Genomic DNA, 25,585 nt, shown 5'->3' with positions numbered 1-25,585 from the left:
ATCAGGCTCTGTGCTGACAGCTTGAAGCCTGAAGCCTGTTTCAGATTCTGTCTGCTCCTCCCCTGCTCTCAATCTCTCTCTCTCAAAAATAAAATAAAGCATTAAAAAAAAATTTTTTTTTTAAATTAAAGGGGTGCCTGGGTGGCTCAGTCAGTTAAGTGTCCGACTTCAGCTCAGGTCATGATCTCACAGCTCGTGAGTTCGAGCCCTGTGTCGGGCTCTGTGCTGACAGCTCAGAGCCTGGAGCCTACTTTGGATTCTGTGTATCCCTCTCTCTCTGCCCCTCCCCCACTCAAGCTCTGTCTCTCTCAAAAATTAAAAAGCAAAACAACAACAACAAAAACCATAAATTTTTTTTTTTAAAAAAAACAGAAGGTCATCCTGGAAGAAAAGATAGAGGGAAGGCCATTAAGCTCTTCTGCTATGCCGAGGAATCTGGGTTTCTTTCCCAAGTCAGAGGGATGCCAATGATCAGCATGTCATGATCAAAGTTAGATTTTAGAAAGATCACTTCGGGGTTAAGACAGAAGATGGGCTGGAATGGAAGTGGGGGTGGACCCAAAATAAGGCAGCCAGGAAGTTACTGTCACAGTGCACGTAAGAACGGAAGAGACCTTCCAACAGAGCAATGGTAGGGTGATTGTGCATAAAGTAAAAAAAAACTCAAGAGGTAAAATCAAAAGAACCTGATGACGACTTGGATATGGAAACGGAAGACAGCATGGAGTCCTTTAAGCCAGGTCAAAAGGCCCCTCCAGGAAAAGTAAGGGTCCATCAGGATAAGGCAAAATGCACCTACCTTAGCAGTGCTATTGATATTATCCGGGTCTCCCTCCTCACACTCCACCAGTGTCACATGGGTGAGGTTCTCCACTGGATTCGTAAGCGTCAGGAGGACCTGGCTCTCCTGGAGAACACGAAAAGCCTCTCTTAGACATGTTCTACTACTGCCACCTAGGGCCACTTTCTTAGTTGCTATACCAAGCATTTCACAAAACTGTCACCTTCCCGGCAATCCCCCCATTATTTCTGAGTAGTTAACACCTACCTACACCTCTACATCACTGGGTCCTCCAAGTGCTCACTGATTCCTATTCTATTATTTATATGTCAGGCTATGTATGCTCTGGAGTTGCTATCACATGAGGAAATAGGACAGATCCCACAGAAAGGGCCAGTTACTAGATCCAGAAAATCTGGGGACTATACATTATCTAAGCAATAAAAGTTTGTAACTCTTGTTCCACCCAGCCCTCCACTTAGAGACTGAAAAAGAAGTCCTCATAAATATGAAAGCCACAGGGTAAGCAGACATAGAAAAAATCATTCATCAAGACTTAACAGATTTTTATGATTTCTTGAACCATAATTTGCCCTTATTTGGTACTTTGTTGAGATTAGCAAAATCTTTTAAATGAACATGGACTACATAAACATCTTCATAAGCAGCATGGAAGGAAAGAACTAAAGAGGCTGCTGCAGAATATTCTACAACTCATGGTGGGGGGTAGGAGGAGGGGGCACAGATAAGGACCTCAAAGAAGAGAAAGGCCATGGTAAAGAAATCCAGTTGATTCCTGATTATCTGATACACTCACAGGCATGAGATGGTGGAATCACGTGGCTAAAGATGCTTGTGGGGTAAAACATCTTCTTTCTTTCCCCACCCATGATTCCATCTTTGTATAATGTACACACTACTCCTTCTAAATGTATGCCAAAGATGCTGTTGTCAAGAATCCCTGCTTAAAGAAATTAAAAATCGCAATTCCTTTATGATTCCTTTCTTTTCTATCCCTTGCTTTTGAATCTCGCACAGCCACCCACATACATACATGCACACATCTCTGATCAATCCTTTGTCTCCCTGTTAACAAGCAAAGTACTAACCTTCATGTAGCGAAGGTTGGGAATTGACATGATTCTCACTTCTGGAATATAATTGCTATGCATGAATAAAAAAAATACATTAATGTTCATTGAAGTCTCTTAAAATTATTGTTACTTTTTTTTTAAGTGAGTACAGCAAAGATTTCTTTGATTAGAACATGGCACAGAAATAGAATTTTAAAGAATCATATGATATCATCATAATAAGAACTTAAGAAATGAAACCAACTGCTAAGGAGTTCTTTCTTAAATCTTAAGCACATTTCTAGTTTAGGGCCCATATATCTGTGTGTATCATGGTGGACATCTTCCTTATACGTTTGCTAGACATATTTTTTGAGATTTTATTAATTCATTTCTGTAAATCTAAAAGGCAACTGGTTATGGGACCCAAGACTGACTTAGTAACACCATCCAGGGGTGTAAAAACACCACCACATTACTTACCAAACACTTTTACAAAGCACTATGCATGCCAGGCAATGTTTTAAACACTTAAAAAATTAACTTACATAATCTTCACTGTAACTGCATGACACAAGTATTATCATCATCATCCCCATTACAGAGATGAAGAAACTAGGCTTGGGAGAAGTAACTTACTGGTGAGTGGCCAGGATTCAAACTCACACAGTGTAGCTCCAGGGTCCTTGCCCTTAACTACTGTATGTTTTGTTGCCTTTTTTTTTTTTTTTTAACATAAATGTTTATTTTTCAGAGAGTGTGTGTGTGAGCAGGGGTGGGGCAGACACAGAGGGAGACAGAGGATCTAAAGCAGGCTCTGTGATGACAGCAGAGAACCCAACATGGGGCTTGAACTCATGAACCATGAGATCATTACATGAGCCAAAGTTGAATGCTTAACCGACTGAGCCACCCAGGTACCCCTTTGCTGCCTCTTTAAGTAAGAAAATAGAATATTACACTCACATGTGCTTAGTCTGAACTCAAAACTGCCCAGAGTCAAATCCCAGCTCGGTGTTTATACACCTATTCTCAATGTTTTTGACTGCTGAGACGACTTATGTAGAAGTGCTGCATAATATTCTATACCCTGAGAGTACCTCAATTTAATCAACTAGTTTTTAATGGTTAATTGGCTTGACACAGAAAGCGTTTCTACCTTTTTGTCACTGAAACGTTGTAATACACATCCTTACATATGCATCTTTAGATATTGGTGCTTTTGCTTCAAAGAATAGATTCCTGAGACAGTACTCCTGGGTTTAGTCTATGTAATTTTGTCTGGATATTCCAGACCACTCTCCAAAAAGACTCCATAAAGCAATCTACAAGCCTACCAACAGTGTATGCAAATACGTTTCCCCACATTCTCATGAGCACTAAATGATCTTTATTAAACTTCTCCTAACAAGTCTCAGTATCTTTCCATGTATCCATTAACCATTTGAAATTCCTCTTCTATAAGCTGCCAGTTCAAATCCTTTGTCCTACTCCCATTTTTACCTTCCCAATTTGTGGGAATTCTGTCTTCCAGGGACATCAAATTTTTATCTATCATGGAATACCAAATACTCTTTCCTACTCTACTGTCTGTCCCAGGACTTTGTTGTCTTTTTTTTTTTTTTTTTTTTTTTTTTGCTAAGAGCAAAGCTGTCTATTTTCTTTAGTGGTTTCTGGGTTTCCTCCCTTACTTAGGAAGAGCTCTCTTGCCCTAAAATCAAGACAATTATTTTCCTAATTTCTCAAACTACTTTTCTTGTTTGAAAGGTGATTTTCGTACATAAAATTCCCTTCTCTTGACAAGTCCCAGTGAATTAACACTAATAATCACTTTTATCCCAAAGACTGTTATCAGAACATAATTAAGATGAACAATGAAAGGGATACTCTTCAATTTGCCATACTTTATTATTTTTTACTTTGATATTTTGGATCAATACCAAAATTAGGCACTTTGTAATTTGTAATGAGTGACCGGCGACTCTCTGTCCAATAACAAACAAAACAATCTCTGCCCCGGACCACACTGTCCCTGTGTCCCTAGTACAAACACCCTTGATTCTAGGTCTATAATTTGTATTTAACTTCATGATACGTAGTTCAAAATCTAAACAGAAGAAATAGCAAAACTGTTCTGATGTCATTTTCTTCTTGTAAGCCCAGAGTAAATACATTTCATAATGAAAAAAGCCAAAAAACAGTAACTAAAAACACCAATCCCAAAATACTCACACAGCAACCAGCTGGATTTTGAATTTGATAGATGTTGGATTAAATTCTGGCTTGCTCAAATTATGTTCACATTTCTAAAAAGAAAAAATTCTAATACGTATCAGAGGAAAACAAGAACACCCGTGCTGGATCCACAGAGCTGCTAAATTCAGAAGGACAGCATTTACTCAAGGTTTGTCGTTTCATTCTGCTCTAAGACCACATATACTTTGAAAGTGTGTATGCTACTGATTACCACAAGTTACAAAAGATGATGTTTTGGACTTGTGGATATAAGCAACCACACTATCAAATACTATCCTACCTTTGTGGGGCCTAACAACTGCTGAAATAATAACACATACTGGGTACATATTATGTGTGTTGAGCAACGTGCTCCTTAGTTTAAGTGGATTTAAACATCACATCCACTTTATGAGGAAAGTTATGTACCGTAACTATTACTGTCCCCATTTTACAGGTGATGACAATGGGGCATGGGAAGGATGAGTAATCTGTACTACTTCACGGATCCAATAAGAAAAGCTGGGATTTAAATCCACATAGTGTGTTTCCAGATTCCATGCTTTAAAATACAGTAACAATTATTTACTTACTTTCTTGAATGGGTACTACATACGTCTGGTTAAAAAAATTTCTTAATAGTACAAAAAAGTACAGCGTAAAGGTACCCATCACTTGTCCCCTTGTCCCGCTCCCCAGAACCCAACCCGTTTCTCGTGTTTTTTTCACAAATAGCCTATGCATGTACAAGTATACACAGACGCACAAAAGGGAGTAACACAAAAGGGAGCAGTAACACAAAAGGGAGCATTTTATATACTCCTCTGCCCTTTGTCTTCACTTCCTGTCTTGGTATTCCATGTCCACACACAGAGGTACCTCTGTATCCTACTGTCATCATTTCTATGCCCAAATTGATGGATATCTAGGATGTTTCCATGACTTTGCTACTATAAATAATGCAGCAATGAGGATTCTTGTACAATCATTTCCCACGCGTTATGTTTTGCTAACCTGGTAACTATCAAATGGTGTCTCACTGTAGTTTTAACAGACACTTTCTAGATTACTGTAGGAATATTTTTCATGTTTACTGGCTACTGGGATTTCCTCTGTCATGACTTGCATGTTACTATTTACTGGGTATTTTTATCCCGTTGTTATCTTTTCCTTACTAATTTGCTAAAGTTCTTCATGTATTCTGGACACTAATCCTTTATTATTTTTTTAAATGTTTATTTATTGGAGCGCCTGGGTGGCTCAGTCAGTTGAGTATCCAACTCTTGGTTTCAGCTCAGGTCATGATCTCACAGTTTGTGGGTTCAAGCCCTACACTGGGCTCTGCACTGGCAACGTGGAGCCTGCTTGGGATTTTCTCTCTCTTTCCCCTCTCTCTCTGCCCCTCCCGCACTCTCTTTAAATAAATAAATAAAAAGTTTTTTTTAATGTTTATTTTGAGAGAAGAGAGAAAGAGTACAAGTGGGGGGAGGGGAAGAGAGCATCCCAAGCAGGCTCTGTACTGCCAGCAGAAAGCCCGACATGATACTTGATCCCATGAACTGTGAGATCACGAACTGAGCCGAAATCAAGAGTCAGATGCTGAACTGAATGAGCCACCCAGGCGCTCCTCCCTTTCTTTTCTTTTGATAGACAGTCTGTATCAAGTAGAGAAAGTTCACTATTCCTGTTTTTGAGTTTTTTTTCTTTTTATCATGAATGGGTGTTTGATTTTGTCAAATGCCTTTTCTGCATCTATCAATATGATCATGTGATTTTTTTTTTTTTTTTAAGTCTGCTGATGTGACAGATTTCATTGATCTTTAAATGTTGAACCAGCCCTGCATCCCAAGAATATATCCCACTTGGTTATGGTGTATGATTCTTTTAATACTTTTTTGGATTTGATTTGCTAATATTCTGTTGAAGATTTTTGCACGTATGTTCATGAGACACTGATCTGTACTTTTCTTGTAATGTCTCCCTGGTTAGTATTAGGGTGATACTGGCCTCATAGAATGAATTAGGATGTATTCCCTTTGCTTCTACCTTCTAAAAAGTCATTATAAGATTTGGTATAATTGGGGTGCCTGGGTGGCTCAGTCGGTTAAACATCTGACTTTGGCTCAAGTCATGATCCCACAGCTCGTGAGTTCAAGTCTCAAATCCAGCTCTGTGCTGACAACTCAGAGCTTGGAGCATGCTTCAGATTCTGTCTCCCTCTTTCCGCTCATACTCTGTCTCTCTCTCCTTCAAAAATAAACAAACACTAAAAAAAAAAACAAGAATTGGTGTAATTAAATATGTGGTAGAATTCACCAGTAAACACGTGTGAGCCTAGGACTTTCGGTTTTGAAGGTTATTAGTGATTCAATTTATTATTTAATAGACATAAGCCTATTCAGATCACACATTTCTTCTTTTATCAGATTTGTGGGCACAGAGTTCATAGTATTTATTATCCTTCTGATTTTCACGGATCTCTAGTGATGTCCCCTTTTTCATTTGACTAGTAATTCGTGCCCTCTCTCTTTTTTCCCTACTTAGCCTGGAGAGAGGCTTATCAATTTTATTGGTCTTTTCAAAGAATCAACTTTTGGTTTTGTTGATTTTCTCTACTGATTTCCTATTTTCAATTTTATTGACTTCTGCTTGAATTCTTATTATTTCTTTTCTTCTGCTTACTGTGGATTTAATTTGCTCTTCTTTTTCCAGTTTCCCAAGGTGAAAACTTAGATGACTGATTTTAGATCTCTCCTCTTTTTCTAATCTATGAATGTAATACTATAAATTTCTCTCTAAGCATGGCTTTCACAGCATCACACAAATTTTTCTTTAAAAAATTTTTTTTTTAACGTTTATTTATTTTTGAGAAGTGAGAGACAGAGCATAAGCAGGGAAGGAGAGAGAAAGAGGGAGACACAGAATCTGAAACAGGATCCAGACTCTGAGCTGTCAGCACAGAGCCCGACGTGGGGCTCGAACTCACGGACCGTGAGATCACGACCTGAGCCGAAGTTGGATGCTTAACTGACTGAGCCACCCAGGCGCCCCAGCATCACACAAATTTTGATAAGTAGTTTTCATTTTTATTTAGCTTAAAGTATTTTTAAATTTCTCTTGAGGCTTCTTCTTTGACACATGCTATTTAGAATAGAAATGTGTTGTTTAATCTCCACATATTTGCTAACTTTCTAGTTTTCTCTTACTTCCTAGTTTAATCCCACGGTGGCCTGAGAGTAGACATTGTATGATTTCTATTCTTTCAAATCCATTATGATGAGCTTTTTGTTTTGTTTTGTTCTTTTTCTGGCCTAAAATGTAGACTGCCTTGGTGAATGTTCCAGATGAGTTTGCGAACAATGTATATTCTGCTGTTGCTAGGTGAAGCAGTCTCCAAATGTCAATTTTATCCAGTGATGGATGACGTTGTTGAGTTCAGCTATGTCCTTACTAATTTTCTGCCTGCTGCATCTGTCCGTTTCTGAGAAAGGGGTGATGAAATGTCAACTATGAGGGTGGATTCATCTATTTCTTCCTGCAGCTCTATCAGGTTTTGCCGCACATAGTTTGACACTAGTGTTAGGCATATACATGTTAAGAATTGTTAGGTCTTCCTGGAAAATTAGCCCCTTTATCATTATGTGATGCCCTTCTTTATCCCTGTTAACTTTCTTTACTTTGAAATCTGCTCTGTCTGAAACTAAGATAGCTACACTTGCTTTCTTGATTAGAAAGATTAGTGTTAGCATGTTTATCTGTCTATACCTATTTACTTTTAATCAATACATGTCTTTATACTTAAAATGGGCTTTTCCTTCCTTCTTATTTTTTAAAATTTGTTGAGTACAGTTGACATACAATGCTACATTAATTTCAAGTGTACAACGTAGTGACTCAACATCCCTTTAAGCTATGCTGTGCTCACCATAAGCGTAGCCACTGTCTGTCACCATCCAGCACTACTACAACATCATTGACTATATTCCTTACGCTGTGCCTTTTATTCCAGTGACTTATTCATTCCACAATTAGAAGCCAGTATCTTTTCCTTTTTTTTTTTATCTTTTAAATGTTATTTATTTTTTGAAAGAGAGAGAGAGAGAGAGAGTGCGCACGAGCAGGGGAGGAGCAGAGAGAGAGGGAGACAAACGATCTGAAGCAGGCTCTGCGCTGAGACCAGAGAGCCTGATGTGGGGCTCGAACTCACAAACTGATAGATCATGACCTGAGCCGAGGTTGGACACAATCAGCTGAGCCACCCAGGCACCCCTTTCCTTCTTTTTTGAAGGGCTTTTTCATTATAGAAATATTCTTATATATGCAAAATACAAATTAGTAGTAGAAATTCCTAGTACATGTCACACAGCTTCAACAAATTAGCAACCTATTAGCAACAATGACCAATCTGGTTTCATTTATACTCTCACCCATTCACCATGCCTGATTGTTTTGAAACAAGTATCAGACATCATGTCATTTCATCCATAAATGTTTTGGTATGTATCTCTGAAAGATATTTTTAAAAATAACAATACTATTTTTATCCGTTAAAAACATGGAAAGTTCTTTTGATAGCATCAAAAATCCAGCTAGTGTTTAAATCTCCCCAAAGATTTCATAAACGTTTCTTCCTTTCCTCCCCGCTCCCTGGCCCCTTTCTTATGTTTTGTTTGAATTGGGATCTAAATGAAGTCTACATACTATGTTTGGTAGATCTCTTCTAGAGCTGTATTGTTAACAGTAGCCACTGGTCACAAGTGGTCATTTGAAAGATTTAGCACCTCAGCCACATTTCAGGTGCTAAATAGCAACATGCGACTAGTGGCTACCATGTTGGGACTGTGCAAATACAGAACATTTCCATCATCAGAAGAAGTTCTGCTGAATAGCACTGATCTAAAAGGTTTCTTTCCCTTTTTTTTTTGTTTTCTTTTATAATTTATTTACTGAAAAAATTCAGTTGTTTGTGTTATAAATTCCTAGAGGCTCGATTTTGCTGTTGTCTTTCCTTTCTTGCTTTCTTTTAAATTATTATTACTCCTTTTCGTTTCCTCTTTATTAGCCTAAAAGTTATATATTCTTTCATGATTTTCTTAGGGGTTAGTGCTATGAACTTATTAACCTTTAGGTACCTCAGTTTCCGCATCTATAAAACAGGGGTAACAATAGTACCCATATCTCATAGTTGTAAGGATTTTTATCTTGAAGGCATTTAAAATGATGCCTAGACACCTAGTACATTCTCTGTAAGCATTCTTTATATTTACTACGTCCCCAAAAGTTTCGATGTTAGTCAGATCCCAATGTTTAATTTATTTTTGCTTTTCTCTTATACAAATGGCAACTCTACAAAATGGAATAATTACCCGACAGCGCAGGGACCGCTTGATCAGAAGATGTTTGTGACGAGGATAGAGCTGTGAGGCACAGACTGGCTGGAAGTCAGGCTGCAAGAGGCGCTGCTGAAGGGTGGTCACTAGTATGAAAGGCAGGAACCAGGCTTAGTTTGTAATGACTTGGTCAAAATCAGGCTTATATGAAATTATCACATGAAACAACACTTCCTTTGTGAATAGTTCTTCAAAAAACTACTATATTGAAATTTGACATTTTAAAGTTCCTCAGGGGTGTCTAGGTGACTCAGTCAGTTAAGCATCAAACTTCAGCTCAAGTCATGGTCTCACAGTTTGTGAGTTCAAGCCCCCCATCAGACTCTGTTGACAGCTCGGAGCTTGGCTTTGGATTCTGTGTCTCTTTCTCTCTCTAACCTTTCCCCACTCACACTCTGTCTCTCTCTCAAAAAAAATTTTTTTTTAAAGTTCTTCAAATGATTGTATCCATCTCACTTGCTACTTGATTTATTTTACTACTAACAGCTATGGCATTAAAAATCTCAAAACCCAGGGGTGCCTGGGTGGCTCAGTTGGTCAAGTGTCCGACTTTGGCTCAGGTCATGGTCTCACAATTCATGGGTTCAAGCCCTGTGTCAGGCTCTGTCCTGACACCCTGGACCCTAGAGCCTGCTTTGGTTCTGTGTCTCCCTCTCTCTCTACCCCTCCCTGGCTCATACTCTGTCTCTATCTCAAAAATAAGTACCCATTTAAAAAAAAAACTCAAAATCCAGAGCATTTAGTAACCAAAGCAGATTAGATGTGAAATAGAAACAAAGTAGAATAATGTAAAATATTACCTTCTGTTAAATTGACTGGCCTTGTATAGTAATCTTCAGGTAGAGGTTCTACTTCGTCCACGGCCTGAGCTGGCTCAATCTTTATCTCTTTTTGGTCCTCTCCTTCTTTAAGGCTAAAAGATAAAAAGCACTAATTTCTCAAAGGTCCACCTGACTATATTCAAAGTCTATGATAGCAATAACTGAAGCATTCTTGTATTGTAGGACATTCCTTCTCTGCTCAGGTCTTTTCTAAGCATGAGACTGTTCTTCCCCAGTGGCCACTGTTTTACATCACATTCCTTCAATATTCATTTTGATACCTGCTTTTCTCCTCCAAGCCATTTAATGTCCAAACTTACGACAGTCCGGCAAGGGTACTGATGGTTGCACCAGCTCGTGGTCGCTGAAGCCTCGTTCCAAGACCATATTTGTCCTAAAGAGAGTTCAGAAATTCCAATTACAAATCCCGTATTTATACATCCTATTTACCAAAAGAAAGATTTTGGGGTGGGACAGCATGAGAAGCTCAGGGAAATAAGCAAAAAAAAAAAAAAAAAAAAAAAAAAATGGCTAATTTAAAGTTCCTTTTAAAGAAAGAAATTTGTAGCCCCACATCACTTTATTCTTAAAAGAATAATAAAAGCATCACACATGGAGACTGAAACTATATTAGTACAGAAAAATTGAACTAAATGTGATTTTTATTTATTTTTATTTTTTACTATTAATCTAAAAGTATCTAAGCAATGGCTCTATGGCTTAGACCAGAACTATGTGGAGTGTCTAAGCTACATGATGAATGTCTTCATGGAACACCAGTGATCACCTGCTAACTTCTTCAGGGTTAGCAAGAATCATAAAAGAGAACTTACCACTACATGAATAGTGTGTTGCTGTAGGCCCCCAAATAGCAGCAGGTTGCAACAGAGACAAAAAAATGCAGCATAAGATAGAAGCAAACTCATACAGCAGGCAGGTTATAAGGGAAGCTGGAAGAATAATGCCTTTAATTCAAATTCCTCTCCTAAACATACTAGTGCGTATGCTGATTATAGCACTGAACTATTCCATAAGTTTTATTTAGCCTTCATTAAAGTCTCTGGCAAATGTAGATGCCTTGCATGTCTTAATGTTTTATTAAATACTAAGTTGGTTTTTTTTTATAGAACGCTTCACAAATTTGCATTTATCCTTGTGCAGGGGCCGTGCTAACCTTCTCTGTCGTTCCAATTTTAGTATATGTGCTGCTAAAGCGAGCACAAAACTAAAGGTTTTTATATGGACCTCACCAACACTTAGAGTTTCAGTGATTTAAACTAATTGTCATACAGAAGCAGGATGGTAAGTTACATTTCCTCAATTGTCAAACTACCCTACAGGATTTTTGTGAGAATTAAATAAAATGGGAAAAGCACTTAGCACGGTGCCTGAGACATCACTGTCCTTCAATAAATGTTATGTATTCAATGTCAACCTGCTGGGCCCCCAGCAAGCATGGAGAAAAGAAATTGTTCTGTGACAGCAAATGAAACTTGGGGGACAATAACAAAAGCGCCAAATCCTAACCTTTTGCTTCTGGATTGGTAGTACAAACTAGTCGACAGTGACTTCCATAAATAATTCCTAACAATTACACGCACATATGTTACTATTTATTTAACCACCCAAATGCATTGTGTAAAAGTCAGTGTTCTTCACACTGGAGAAACATAGGAAGGTGCCAGAAATAATCATGAGAGCTGGAAAACCATTACTACAGGATGTCAAAGGTGGGCTACTGGGTAATGCGAATAAAACCTACCACTTGCCCACCTTCTTCTGACTTTCTGTTTAAGAGTTCTGTGATGCCTACAAAATTAAACATGAGCTGTGGGGAATAATCAGGAGAGAGAGGACAGTGATGCAAAAAGGAACACAAATGTCCTTAAAACTGAAAGAACTCAAATAGAACTCGTGATATGGCAAAAGCGTTAACTGCTAGACTTAGACACTAGGATTCTCTGCTACTCATCATTCAGGAATCTAAGGACAGTGGCCAATTTCCGAAAGGGTCACTGTTCTCATGCCACACAGGCCTCGATCAATGAAATGCGCACTCCTTTTCTGGACCAAGTCCTCACCGAAAAAGCCAAAGGCATATAGTTTCTACGCCGTGCTAGTTTCTTGCGATCTCGTTCAACCTTCTCTTTCTGAGCAAGCTGTTGGTAATACTCAATCAGTTTGTTCATCTGTAAGAAATCAAAGATGCAGTATTTGTTTCATAGAAAGCTAACAGGAAATATGCAAAATTAATCAACACCACTGACTGGACACATAACGAATGAAGGAGACAAATTACTACAGTAGTCAAGTTTGCCCTTCAAAGAGAATTTCTCTTTATCACATTTCTCTCAATTGTTTGCAGAATTAAAATGGAAACTGTGGCAATAGGAAGAAGTGGGCAATGAAAAGGCTTGGAAATTTCAAGCCCTCTTTTTATTATTCTTTTACTTCTTTACTTATTTCCCCTCACAATTGCTCCCATTTTCTCTGCATGGCCACAGGACATCTAAGACTGTGACAGCTTGTACTGTCTTCTCCACCACTCATACCTTTTCATTTTTAAAACATATTTTAATCCTAAGAGCAATATATGTTGTGAAAAGTTCAAACAATATTTAACATAAAGAATAAAAAGTGATACTTCTCTTTTCTCTTGTGCCCAAGTCCACCCTTCCCCTCACCAGAGGCATCCACAATTATCAGCTTAGATAGCATTCTTACACACAGACATGGGTACGATAATATTACAATCTGCATACATTAAAACAAAAACACCATGTATACATATGTAGCTTTCATAGGTCTGAAAACACTTTTAAGATAGGAGAAATAAATTATAACTTTTTATTTGACTAGAAGTATTAGGAACTTTTCATCCAGTCAACAGATCTCATTGTTTTCAAGGCTGCGTCTTATCGTGTAACACAGATATCTGTTAAGGTATTTAAGCACTTCCTATGATGCGACTTTAATGGCTTCCTGATATGCACTTTCAGTTCAGCAATTACTTCTTAGAAGCACTAATGTGATCTCGTCAGCACTTAGTTTAAAAACAGTTCAAAGCTTCTCAATCTCCCTGACTTGGTCCATGTGGTCCCACATGGTCCAACCCCACATTCTTCTGTCCATTTGTCTGATACTGTGCTGTGCTCTGGTCACACTCCCCTTCTTGTCTACAACTTGTTTTGCTTCTTCCACTTATAAGCTCCCTGTATGTGCTGTTTCTCTGTCTTGAATTCTTTCCCTTCTGTGCCTATTTGTCCTCAGAGCTCAGCACAGTCCTCAGACATGGACTCAACTAGCTGAAATCTCCCTAATAAAGGTTCACAAGGGGCCCAGGTGGCTCAGTCAGTTGAGCATCTGACTCTTGGTTTCAGCTCAGGTCATGATCCCAGGGTCATGGGATCAAGCCCTGCATCAGGCTCTGCACTAAGCATGGAGCCTGTTTTAGATTCTCTCTCTCTCTCTTTCCCTCTGCCCCTGTCCCCCGCTCTCAAAGATAAATAAAGATGAAAACAATTTCTTTAAGTGTTCACATGGCACAATTTCTTTCTCCTTCACATCACATAGCACCCTTTCTCCTCTATCTGGGGATAATTTGATCAAGTTTTATTTCCCCATTGGACTTCAGCTCTATAAAGAAAGGGACCATGTATCCCTACTGTTCAGCATGGCCCCTGGAACATGATAAGTGCTCAATAAATGTCTGGTCAACGAATATACATATCTTTGTGCATAAATGCAAGTATTTCCGTAGGTCACAGTTCATAAAGTAGATGCTGTTGAGAGCTCAAGAAATCTGTACTAATTTACACTAACAATAGGGTATGTGAAAGGTCCAATTCCTCACACTCTCATCCATGGTATTTCTAACTTTTGCTGATATCACAGGTGAGTGATTAGAAGTCACTGTTTAATGTACAGCCTGACCGTAAGTCCTTCATTTCACTAGTATGTCATCTTCTTTCTCATGTTTGAGTTTCCACGGCAACGAAATCAGCTCAGGTACCTCCCAAACAGATCAATTCACTTTAAACTGTTAAAGAATGCTCGAGTCGTGCTTCTATCAGCAACCACTGCTTCATCCAAGGGCATCTTATATGTGTGGTGTTTCTAGGAGTTCAGACATCTATATGTCCATGGTATTTCCAAGAGCATTTGAGAACAAACAGAACCTTAACTTAGTTGGCGGATACATGACAAACAGAAACAAACACATACTATGTCCTTATTCTGATTCACAACCTGACCACAGAACTAAAGCTACAGCTAGGTTTTTCTATGAACTTAAGTCACACTGGAAAACACAGCCATTGTGACTTAATGTCTTATGAGAAGCACTTTCTATGTGTAACAGACACCAAAAAACACATCACAGGTTTCTAAGCATATGCCACATCCATAGTCCGTAACATGGAAGATCTTCAGCTTTCCCTCCATCTTTTTAGTTCATCCTCTCTCTGACGACACTTCACTCACCCGTTGCGTGTGAGGATTTTCGGGTTCCTGCCAACCACCACTAGCTGCAAGACAAAGGAACGTTAAACAAATTTTCATAATTTAATATTTACATTTTCATAAAAACCGGATCATCTGCAGGCCAAATAATGCAACTTAAACACATAAAATCACAGAACTTCTAACAGTCCTATAAATTATATATACCAGGACACTCAGAACAAAATTTTCACTAAAAATAATGACGGTGATAAAGATAACCGCTCCCACCACAACTAACACATGCTTAGTTTCTGTGCCAGGTATTTGAAATGTATTACATACCCTTTTATACTCATAATAGCCCTCTGAGATGGGCATTCTTATTATCAGTCTCATTTTACAAATGAGGAAACTGAGGCTCAAAGTCACATAGATAGTAAGTGGTGAAGCTAGGATTCAAACTCAAGTAGCCTGATTCTTAAGACCCTGCTCTTACCTATAACACTGTGCAATTTGTATGTTCTATCACCTTGATTTAGAGAAGAATTTCTTACATAAGAAATACACCGCACAAATCATAATGGAAAAGATTGTTCCAGAAAGTTAAAAGTAAAACCATAATGAATATAGCTGACCCCTGAACAACATGGGTTTGAACTGCATGGGTCTACTTATAAGTGGATTTTTTTCAATAAGTACAGTACAGTAATGTAAATGTATTTTTTTCTCATTTTTTCTCTAGCTTATTTTATTATAAGAATATATATGTATACAATACATATAACATGCAAAATATGTGTTAATCAACTATTTATGTTATCAGTAAGACTTCCAGTCAACAGTAAGCTATTAGTAGTTGTTTTGCTGGAGTCAAAAGTTATAGCAGATTTTCGACTGCATGGGGGGGGGGGGCAGGTCAACATCTCTAACCTCTGCACTGTTCAAGAGTCAACTGTTACTGTGTATCTCAATAAAGCTAACCAAAAAAAGCTGAAAAGCAAACTATAACGAGATACCGCTTTACAACCATCAGTTTGGAAAAATCTGGAAGAAGTCCAACAATACTAGACCTGCCAACAATCTGGAGGAATGGGTAGTCTACCCTTGTTACTGGTGGGACCAAAGTTGGGAAGCCATTTTGGAGCGCTAAAGATGTACACAACTTAAGCAATTTTACTTTCAGTTATGTAGAGAAAACTTTACTCTTGTGACTCAGGAAATATGTACAATGTTTCTAACAGTACTGTTGTCAAAATCCAAAAAATGAAAACAGCCTAAGTGTCCATCAGAAGAGACTGAGTGGGTACACTGTGGTAAGTCATGCATAAATCAACTACATACCACGAACATAATGCTGACAGAGAAAAGTTGTAGCAGAATGCATGCAGTGTTTTTCCATTTGTTTCCAATTGAAAAACATTTGGCAGTGGCTACATACATATATGGAGAAGTATAAAGACAGGCATGGGCACTGATAAACTCTAAATTCAGGACTGGGATGATTGCCTCTCTTTAGGAGGCAGAGGAAGGGGGATGCGGTATGGAAAGGCCTACACAAGGGCTTAAACTGTTTTGGTTCTGTTTAATTTCTGCAGCTGGAAGATAAATACACGAATTTGTATTATTTGTGTAACTAAAAATAACCTTTTCCAAAACAAAAAGGACGCTTGTTGAAGGTGACACCATACCTTCTTGCAAGAAACTGCAACAATTAACATCCTTTAGTACAATATTTGTATTTTAAACGCTGCCTTACTTGAGACAAACATGAAAAACAATTATGTGAAAGCAATGTTTTAGTTGTAATATTTTGAAAACTCTGGATGTTTTTACCTAATTGCTTCTTTAGAACCGGTAATTTATTCTGAAGAGCAATTTGGGAAACATAACAATCTCATTTCTCTGCACTTTACAGACACAATGGCTTACTTACAAATAAACAAATAGTTCTAAAGTGGTTTCAGAGCTTCTCACACGCCAATGACATCATGAAAGAAAAAACTGTACTCTTTAAGAGCTCCTAGTATTCAATTATCATTGTCAAGATACCCTAGAGAAGATAGATTTCTGAAGTAAACACAGGTTTTAAGTTCTGAAATATAAATTTTCCAACCCTAATGGCTCATAATCTAAAAAGCATAAAACATTCTCTACAGAGTAACACTGAGAAATCTATTTGGACTTCTGGGCGTTGTTTCTATAACTTGATAACAAGACACAAAATACAAATGTAGAAAAATACACTTCAACTCACTGGGGCATATGTACTATGCCACTGTGGGTTGTTTTTCATAATTAAATTTGCAAGCAAATTCAAACAACTTACTTGCCACACTGACATTAAAACACACACAAACAGGGGCGCCTAGGTGGCTCAGTTGGTTAAGCATCTGACTTCGGCTCAGGTCATGATCTCATGGTTCGTGAGATCAAGCCCCACATTGGGCTCTGTGCTGACAGTGCAGAACCTGCTTGGATTGATTCTCTCTCTGTCTCTCTCTCTGCCCCTCCCAGACTCATACTCTTTCTCTCTCAAAATAAATAAATGAACTTAAAAAAAATACTCAAAAAAAAAAAAAAAAAACCCATGCAAATATTTACTAATGATCTAAAAAGATGCTATAGGAAGGATCTTTCTAACACAAATCACATTTCAGGAAATATCTATCCACCAATGAACATTCTTAAGGAACTAAAGATACACTTGTTAACTTTTGCTTTTGAGGAGTATTTTACCAACCTCATGTACAAAGTCAGAAAATAACCAAGAGCTCAAGCATTCTAAACGAAAAGAGCAAACACCACAGAATCAAATCTTAAATTTTTAAGAACAGAGTTGAATCTAAAGAAACTTCATCCATATTTACTTCTAAAGTGTGTGAAAATCTGTAAGTCTTTAGTGCCCGGGTGCCTCAGTCGGTTAAGCATCCAACTCTTGACTTTGGCTCAGGTCCCATGATCTCACAGTCGTGAGACAAAGCCCTGCTTAGAGCCTGCTTAAGATTCTCTCTCCTTCACCCTCTGTGCCCCACTTCCCCCCCAACATGCACACACACGTGCTTTCTCACACACAAAAAGTTTTTAAAGTCCATCTTCACTTTTGTTATGTCAACTGACATAATGAGTTTGTTATGGGCTTCCTCATAGACTAGTAAGCTGAAATTTTAATGAAAATCCCAAAATAACAAATTTTTAACAAGTCTAAATCAAGTTTCAGAATTGAAATTTCATTCAATTTCAGAAATAAAACGACAATGAGGAGTTAGCAATACTACTGTTTTTATAAAAACTAAATAGCAACTCAAGATTTTTAACTGACTGTACACAGTTTCTACTTTCTGGTGTTAACCATGGAGTACAGATGAAATGTAAAAATAAAGGAAGTTTCCTTTACTGAAAATAAGTGCAATCTCTGCTCTGAAATACTCAAATGATGGAGAGGTAATCAGGGCCTTAGGTCTTTAGGTCCAAACCAACACAGTTTTTCTGTTTCACTGACAAACATTTTACATACGCACATTTGAGGATGTGTTTGAATGCTCCGGGATATTTGCATATGGAATTGTTGGGGAGAAGAACAAAAGCAATTTAATAAATGGTGAAGGTGAAGCCCCTGGGTGGCTCAGTCAGTTAAGTGTCTGACTTTGGCTCAGGTCATAATCTCATGGTTTGTGGGTTCCAGCCCTGAGTCAGGCTCTGTGCTGACAGCTCAGAGCCTGGAGCCTGCTTCAGATTCTGTGTCTCCCTCTCTCTCTGCCCCTTCCTCTTCTCCATTCACACTCGGTCTCTCTCTCTCAAAAATAAACAAACATTAACAAAAAATCTTTAAGTTAAAATAAATGGTGAAGGAGATTTAAGAATACACTATCATGATGAGCACTGAATAATATATAGAATTGTTGAATCACTATATTATATACCTGAAACTAATGTAATACTGTATGTTAACTGTACTGGAGTTAAATAAGTAAATAAAATGTCATTATTTTGTTAAAATAAAAATAAATATAAATAGAGGTGCCTGGCTGGCTCAGTTGGAGGAACATGTGACTCTTTATCTCGGGGTTGTGAGTTCAAGCCTCATGTTGGGTATAGAGATCACTTAAATACATTTTTTTAATAAAAATAAAAAGAAATAAATTTAATAAATGTTATCAAACTGCTCTCCAAGGCAGTAGTACATGAAATGACTATTCTCCCATATTCTTGCCAACCCTTGATATTAACAGATTTTAAAAGTTTGTCAAATCAATGAAGTTTTCATTTGCATTTCCCTGATTACTGATAAAGTTAAACATACCTTTGTGCATATTTATTGACTTAAAAAATTTACCTCACCAAGTTGCGTGTGGAAACAAAAATCCAATCACCTGAACAACGAAAACTAAATGAAAAATTCAGACATTCAAAACAAAGTCTTTGTTCCCAAGAAACACCTAGTAGTGTTAAAAACACCTGAAAAACTCACATATACAGAATATTAATAGTACAAGGCATTTCATGATATTCAAAGAAAGAGTAGAAATAAAAAGAAAGGCCTAAAATACTTCAAGGGTAAGGAAACACGAGGGATGGGACTTGTGAAAATAGAGTATCATTGTAACCCTACTGTGGGTCCTTCCATGCATACACTTTGGTTATTCATCATTTTTATTTCCACTTCTGACAGCTGCTATTCTTTTTTAAAAAAATTTTTTTTTAATGTTTGTTTATTTTTGAGACAGAGAGAGACAGAGCATGAATGGGGGAGGGGCAGAGAGAGAGGGAGACACAGAACTGGAAGCAGGCTCCAGGCTCTGAGCCATCAGCCCAGAGCCTGACGCGGGGCTCGAACTCACGAACCGTGAGATCGTGACCTGAGCCGAAGTCAGACGCTCAACTGACTGAGCCACCCAGGCGCCCCATGACAGCTGCTATTCTTATCCTTAGCCCAGTGTTTCTTTGGGGTCTCTTCCTTGATTTACAAGGGTTCTTTATTTTTGTTTATTTACCTTCAGTCTGTTACATATGATCCAAATATTTTTCTTAGTCTTGTTACTTTTATCTTTTAGATCTGTTCATGATGTCTTTCATCATCAGGAGTGTTTCTTTTTTATGAAGAGCATTAATATTTTGATTCTAAGAAAGTGTCAGATTTATCAATACTGTTTTACTAACTCTAAGAAAACTAGTTTACCCAGTTTTAGATGAAACATCGTAGCCCACAAATGTGAGAATTTGGGAACATGAAAGATTTAGCTCGGAATTTAGCTCCTACCTTCCACAGGTAACAGAAATAATAATCTGTGGGCGATTACAGCACTGCCAATTTCACAAAATCTCATGCTGAAGTCCACCTGACTCACCCACAGATTTGTCTGCCATGCCTACATCTCTAGATGTCCAGCGACAAAATCCACAGGCCAGGTAATAGGCTTTCTTCATGGTGGTCTTGGCTGGGTCATCTGGAAGCTGTGTGGAGATGCTCGTTGCCCGAGTGGAGAGAGTGTGCATACATCCGGGACAGTCAAAGCAGTTGGCACACCTATAACACAACAAACACAACTGTCCACTCATTTCACAAATATTTATCAAGCACCTGCTATGTGCCACACATTGTTCTAGGTGTTAGGAATTCAAGAGAGAACTATAAGGAAGGAGTGACCCTCAAACAATAAGAAATAAAAAAAAGTATTAAAACCTTGTTTAAAAATTTTAAAAATAGGGGCACCTGGGTGGCTCAGTCGGATAAGGGTCCAACTTTAGCTCAGGTCATGATCTCGTTGTTCACGAGTTCGAACCCCACGTCAGGCTCTGTGCTGACAGCTCGGAGCCTGGAGCCTGCTTCAGATTCTGTGTCTCCCTCACTCTCTGCCCCTCCCCTGGCTCATGCTCTCTCTCTCTTTCTCATAAACAAATAAAAAACATTAAAAATTAAAAAAAATTAATATATTTTTATAATAATAATGTTCATTATTTTTTGTAAAAAATGCAATCAGCACCAAAGTTCCTGAAGAATTAGAGCCTAACCCAATCCTACTCCACAGAGGGAATCACTGTTAAATAGTCTGGGGTTAACTGTTTCAGCCTCTTTTTAGGCTTGTACAGATCACAAAGATTTCTGACGAAGACAAATGTCACAGCTCATGCCTTGAGAGAGGAAGAGCAGTTGCACAATGGAAACCTGGGAGGCAACAATACAATAAGCTGTGAAACTGGGTTTGGAAAATAACTGCTTGTGTGCTGTGCCAGAACCAACCCAGCAACCAAACAGTGCCATCAAACTGCAGTAGTTCAGAAGCAGTGCATTTTCAGGCTTTCTGTTCTCTCCTTAGGCACTACTCTTCCTAGTGCTCAGCCAATGTTTCCCCTCCAGGGGCTCCTGGGCCTTGCTGCTTTTAATTTTCACCATCTGAGATTATTAAGATTTCACTTCCACTCCTGGACTTGTTCTGAAGCTCTGCTCCATAACTCTAATTATGCGGTATTTTGCCATGTGGATAACATCCTCATATAAGGATAATAATAGTACCTGCCCACTGTTTACTGCTCACTGGTATTTTGAGGATTAAATAAAAATTAATGTGTGGACAGCATACAAAAAACAGTGTCTGGATCATCAGGAGCTATTTCTTGGGTTCAGGAAGGATAAGTAATAGTGGTTCGCATCTATGGAGGTATACATGCTAAGCTAAAAACCAAATGGCACCCAGTAGCAACAAACATACCTACTACCCAGATCTTGGTTTTTAACACCAGTTTTCCAATAAAAGGAACCAGGACTCTTTAGAGAAAGAGACTTTAAACTCTTTAGACTAATTAGAGAAATGGCTAATTCAGGACTGAGGCAGAGTCCTGGGATGAGCCTGGATTATCTTGCAATACCAGAAAGTCAGAAAATGCTCAAACAAATGAACAACCTCCCAAACTCCCCGCCCATGCAATGGTGGGGGTGGTAAAAGGGTTACAGGAGTCTACAGAAGGAGCTCCAATGGCCAAAGCTGGAGGGAGGGAGGGAGGGAGGGAGGGAGGGAGGGAGGGAGGGAGGGAGGGAAGGAAGGAAGGAAGGAGTATTGGATTATATCCTAAGGTATATGAAATCAATATTCATGCTTTAAGTAAATGATTAGATAAATAAATAGGGGAGGAGAGAAAAATCTTCCATGCAAAAGAATTCCAAATAATTGGTGTAGATAACCCTCACAGAGGGGAAGCATAACTCCCCACGATTTGAGTGTTGACTGTAATAGTGGCTTTTCTTCCAAAGAGTGCAGTATAAAAAAGGAGAAAAAGAGTAACTCTACATCAGAGAAACCTGAAAAATACTAGCTCAAGCCAGGTGATCAAGGTTAACATCAACAGTAATAAGTCCTATTGATGGTATGTACCCCTGATGTGATGTAACAAAAGATGCACTTTACCGCTGTTGTCTTCCTCCCTATAACACATTTCCCCCGCTGACGAGAAAAACATCAAATTCAAATTCCGTTTGAAGCACATTCTACAAAATATCTTACCTGTACTCCTCAAAACCTTTAAGGTCATCACAACCAAGAAAAGTTTAAGAAAGTGTCACAGCAAGAGGAGCCTAAGGAGACATCACTATTAAATATAATGTGGGTATCCTAAATAGAATCCTGGAACATAAAAAGGAGATTAGGGAAAAACTGAGGCAACCTGAATAAAATATAGCATTTATTTAATAATAAAGTACCAATGCTGTTCATTAATTTGAAGGAAATATACCATATAATGCAAGACATTAACAATACGGGAGTCTGTGTATGAAGTAATAGAATTCTCTGTACCATCTTCACAATACTTCTTAAGTCTAAAACTGTCCTAAAATAGAAAATTAATTTAAAAAATCAAAGGACATTTCATCTTTAGCAAAGGTGATGCTAAAAAATGAAAATCAGCTAGTTAAAAATGAGAGTTAATTCCATGTGTTTTATTCAAAAAATAGTTGAGGAAAACAGAAAAAAAATGGATCCCAGTCTCACCTATTCTTTTTTAGTTTGGCTTCAGCCGATGGCATATTTTCTAAGCAACTGGGACAATAATGGGAGTCCACCTAGAAAGAAACAAGAAATAAAAAATCAGAGAAAAAGGCACTCGGTCTAGCTTGTATATATGGCTACGCCAAATAGTGAATTCTAAAATATACTTCAGTGGCAAGTGAGAAACCACTGATCTGCCAAAGAATCTAGACTGTTTTCAGCTTAGGGTTTATTCTTCAACCAAGTTTTTTCTTATCCTCTGGATTTCCTAAAACCCTTCCACTTTTCCTTTCTGCTCTTTCCTGTTCCCTTTCATCAGGGTATCATGTATGAGATGTGTTAAAAGTTGTCTTTGTAAGAAGAACTCTATGATGATCTAAGGAACAGATTAATGAAATAAAATAACCCAATTTGTGAAGCTGTGATCAAATATCCTTCCATCCTGCTTAGCTTTAATGGACTGTAATAACTTGACCACACTTAAATTGTTAAGGAAGACTTAAAAGTTTTCTCCTTACTGAAGTATTACACATTTGCAGAAGTATAGATTAACATTTACAAAATCAGCTAGAGCCAACTATGGAAATATTTAAATGGCAAATTAAACTACTAAGCTAGCAAGATAGTCTTATTGTGTTTAACTCAAAAACACAGTAGAAAATTAAATTCATTGTATTTTTTAAGGTCTGAATAATAATTTTCTTTAATGTAGGTAGATCCTGTTTGACAATTCTAGTAACCCTAATCACCTTCAGATGTAAACACAGATTTATTTGAATATCAATATGATGATAGAAATTGGCTTCTTCTTTCATCATCTGCTATACACAGGACTACCTTTGAAAAAATAAAGGTGCTGCTTAAATAATCTCCAGGAACAGACAGTATTGCTAACTAATATTTACACTTGTTCATCATAAAAGGCAAACTATAATTTGTTCCTTCCTGTGGCTCTTTTCAAATTATGCCCGTCCCTTCACATGCAGATCCAATCTCAGGTTCTCGCCAAGAAGTTTCTGGGTTCCTCCACCCCTCACTAGCCTCTTCCTTCTCCAAACCCCAAACGCCCAGGTACACACCAGTCTGTCTGTAAAAGTTGTGGTCACAGACTCTCTAACAGATCCTTAGAAATCATGGAGACTGATCTCTCTAATGACCACCAAACGAGACTCTAATCCAATAAATTCTGGAGGTGAAGCTGGAATAGGAAACATCTAAAAGACAAAGGACCCGCTAAAGAGATATACACAGATAAAATACTAATGGAGAAAAAAAATACAAGAACTATTGCGTATATAATATGGCATGGATTTTTCTCTCGTATTATTTAACTGCTTTCTCTGACAATTCTTAATACTATGAAAAATACACCCAACAAGATAATTATTATTAACAATAATGTGTAAAATGGCTTACAGTATAGGACACGTTTTCATATGCACTTTTAACAGTCCAGGGATCTTCAATGAAGTTCTCTGAATCAGGTTTCAAATCCTGATTTGAAAGCCTGCAGAGTTTCAAATCCTGATCTTCCCTGCCACCCCCAAATTTTTGGCTGTGTGATGTAGGGCAAACATTGTGCCTGTTGCTCTAACTACAAAATAGTTTTTTAAAAAGGTATTCATTCTATTGGCCTTAGGTAAACCACAGCATACAGAAAGCACTGAATAAACAGTAACTGTTACCAGTAGCTTTTCCTTAACCAGAGCATGAATCACTCAACAGCAGGATTTCTGTCTTACTCGTCTTTTAATTTCCGAAGCTTACTAAATGAATAACAAGATGTGCCAAATGGTGCAGTAGTTTGGGAATTTTATTTGATAATTTAAAAAAATGGGGTAGGTCTTTTACGTTCTAAGCAATCCCACTTCCAACCCCACTTGTGCCTGCGAAGGCCAGCACCATTCCCTCTGGAGAAGCGCCATGAATAGAACCCTTTGAGCTTCTTACACGACAGACCTTATTCTAAGCGCTTTTCACTCAATTTGCCCCAACCCAACCTCTTCCTTGCTGCAGGCCTAGGCATGAGCCAGAACACAGCCCGGGCAGACAGAGGAAGGCCCAGTTTCTGGCCAAAGTAGGGGGCAGAACTTCCAGGATGGGAGGAGCATGAATGAGAATGCCTGCGGGCTCCACCCGGTATCAATCAGGAAAGACTGTTATCTTGCCCCTCAAGTAGCCTGAATAAGCACCTTTACACCTTCCTCCCCAACCCACCCAATTACCAACCCACTCCCAGGAGACGGCCAGGGTCCCCAAAGTCAAGTCTATCCAATCAAAGGGTGCTCTAGAACCAAAAGATCAGCTCAGCCCCACCCAAGGCCGCTCCTTCTTTCCAAATGACAAATTACAAGCAAATTAAATCGCAAGCAAATTTGAGCGACAGAAGACACAGCCAATCACCAAGCTAGGAAATAACTACCCGCCAGTCGCGGTGACTAGGACGAACCCTTCTCCCCTCCCCCAACACACACACACACTTCATGGGACGACTGCGTTACCTCGTGAGACACACATTCCAGCGACCGCAGCTCGCTACAATAGCGGCAGAAATAAAGCTGCGAGAGCGGGGCCCGAACCTTCTTTTCTCCCTGGACCAGGTACAGAACCCGCTCCGATTGCAGCAGGGACGCCATCTTGGAGGGGGAGGAGCCAACGACGCTCTCGCCGCGTCACGTGACCCAAGAGCCTGCGTTTTCCACGCCGCTTTTCCTACGTCTTTCGTAGGAGACTGCGTAAGGTTTCCGATCTAGAGGGGGCCTGGCGCTCGGCGAAAGCTAAAGTGCGCGTGCGCAGCTGGGAATCCCCGTTTCTCCCCCAGCGTTTCAGTGGGCGTTTGCTGCCCGGACGGAAGTCTGACCTT

At 38.6% G+C, this 25,585-nt stretch overlaps 1 protein-coding gene and 1 non-coding gene across 4 annotated transcripts in view; both read right to left on the bottom strand.

Annotated features, from left to right (window-relative positions):
• DCTN4 (dynactin subunit 4) overlaps window positions 1-25,396 on the bottom strand; it is a 31,779-nt gene extending 6,383 nt beyond the window's left edge. The window contains exons 1-12 of one of the 3 annotated variants that reach the window (XM_019810590.3): window positions 25,224-25,396; window positions 22,726-22,796; window positions 20,089-20,267; window positions 14,783-14,826; window positions 12,382-12,489; window positions 11,134-11,154; window positions 10,621-10,694; window positions 10,280-10,392; window positions 9,456-9,565; window positions 4,087-4,160; window positions 1,891-1,945; window positions 800-907 (exon numbers count right to left, since the gene is read on the bottom strand). In XM_019810590.3, coding sequence (XP_019666149.1) covers window positions 800-907; window positions 1,891-1,945; window positions 4,087-4,160; window positions 9,456-9,565; window positions 10,280-10,392; window positions 10,621-10,694; window positions 11,134-11,154; window positions 12,382-12,489; window positions 14,783-14,826; window positions 20,089-20,267; window positions 22,726-22,796; window positions 25,224-25,358 — 1,092 coding nt within the window. In that variant the 5' untranslated portion in view covers window positions 25,359-25,396. Of the gene's footprint in view, window positions 1-799; window positions 908-1,890; window positions 1,946-4,086; window positions 4,161-9,455; window positions 9,566-10,279; window positions 10,393-10,620; window positions 10,695-11,133; window positions 11,155-12,381; window positions 12,490-14,782; window positions 14,827-20,088; window positions 20,268-22,725; window positions 22,797-24,138; window positions 24,440-25,223 lie in introns of those variants that run through there. The other 2 variants (XM_045036781.1, XM_003981390.5) reach the window with 2 other exon arrangements.
• On the bottom strand, window positions 11,418-11,521 carry LOC111556838. The gene has a single exon (XR_002736558.1). It is a non-coding gene; the product is annotated as a U6 spliceosomal RNA (small nuclear RNA).
• Window positions 25,397-25,585: the final 189 nt, after the last annotated feature.

Source organism: Felis catus, chromosome A1, assembly GCF_018350175.1.
Source record: "Felis catus isolate Fca126 chromosome A1, F.catus_Fca126_mat1.0, whole genome shotgun sequence".
Taxonomy (NCBI): Eukaryota; Metazoa; Chordata; class Mammalia; order Carnivora; family Felidae; genus Felis; species Felis catus.
This window is presented reverse-complemented; position numbering and strand designations above follow the sequence as displayed.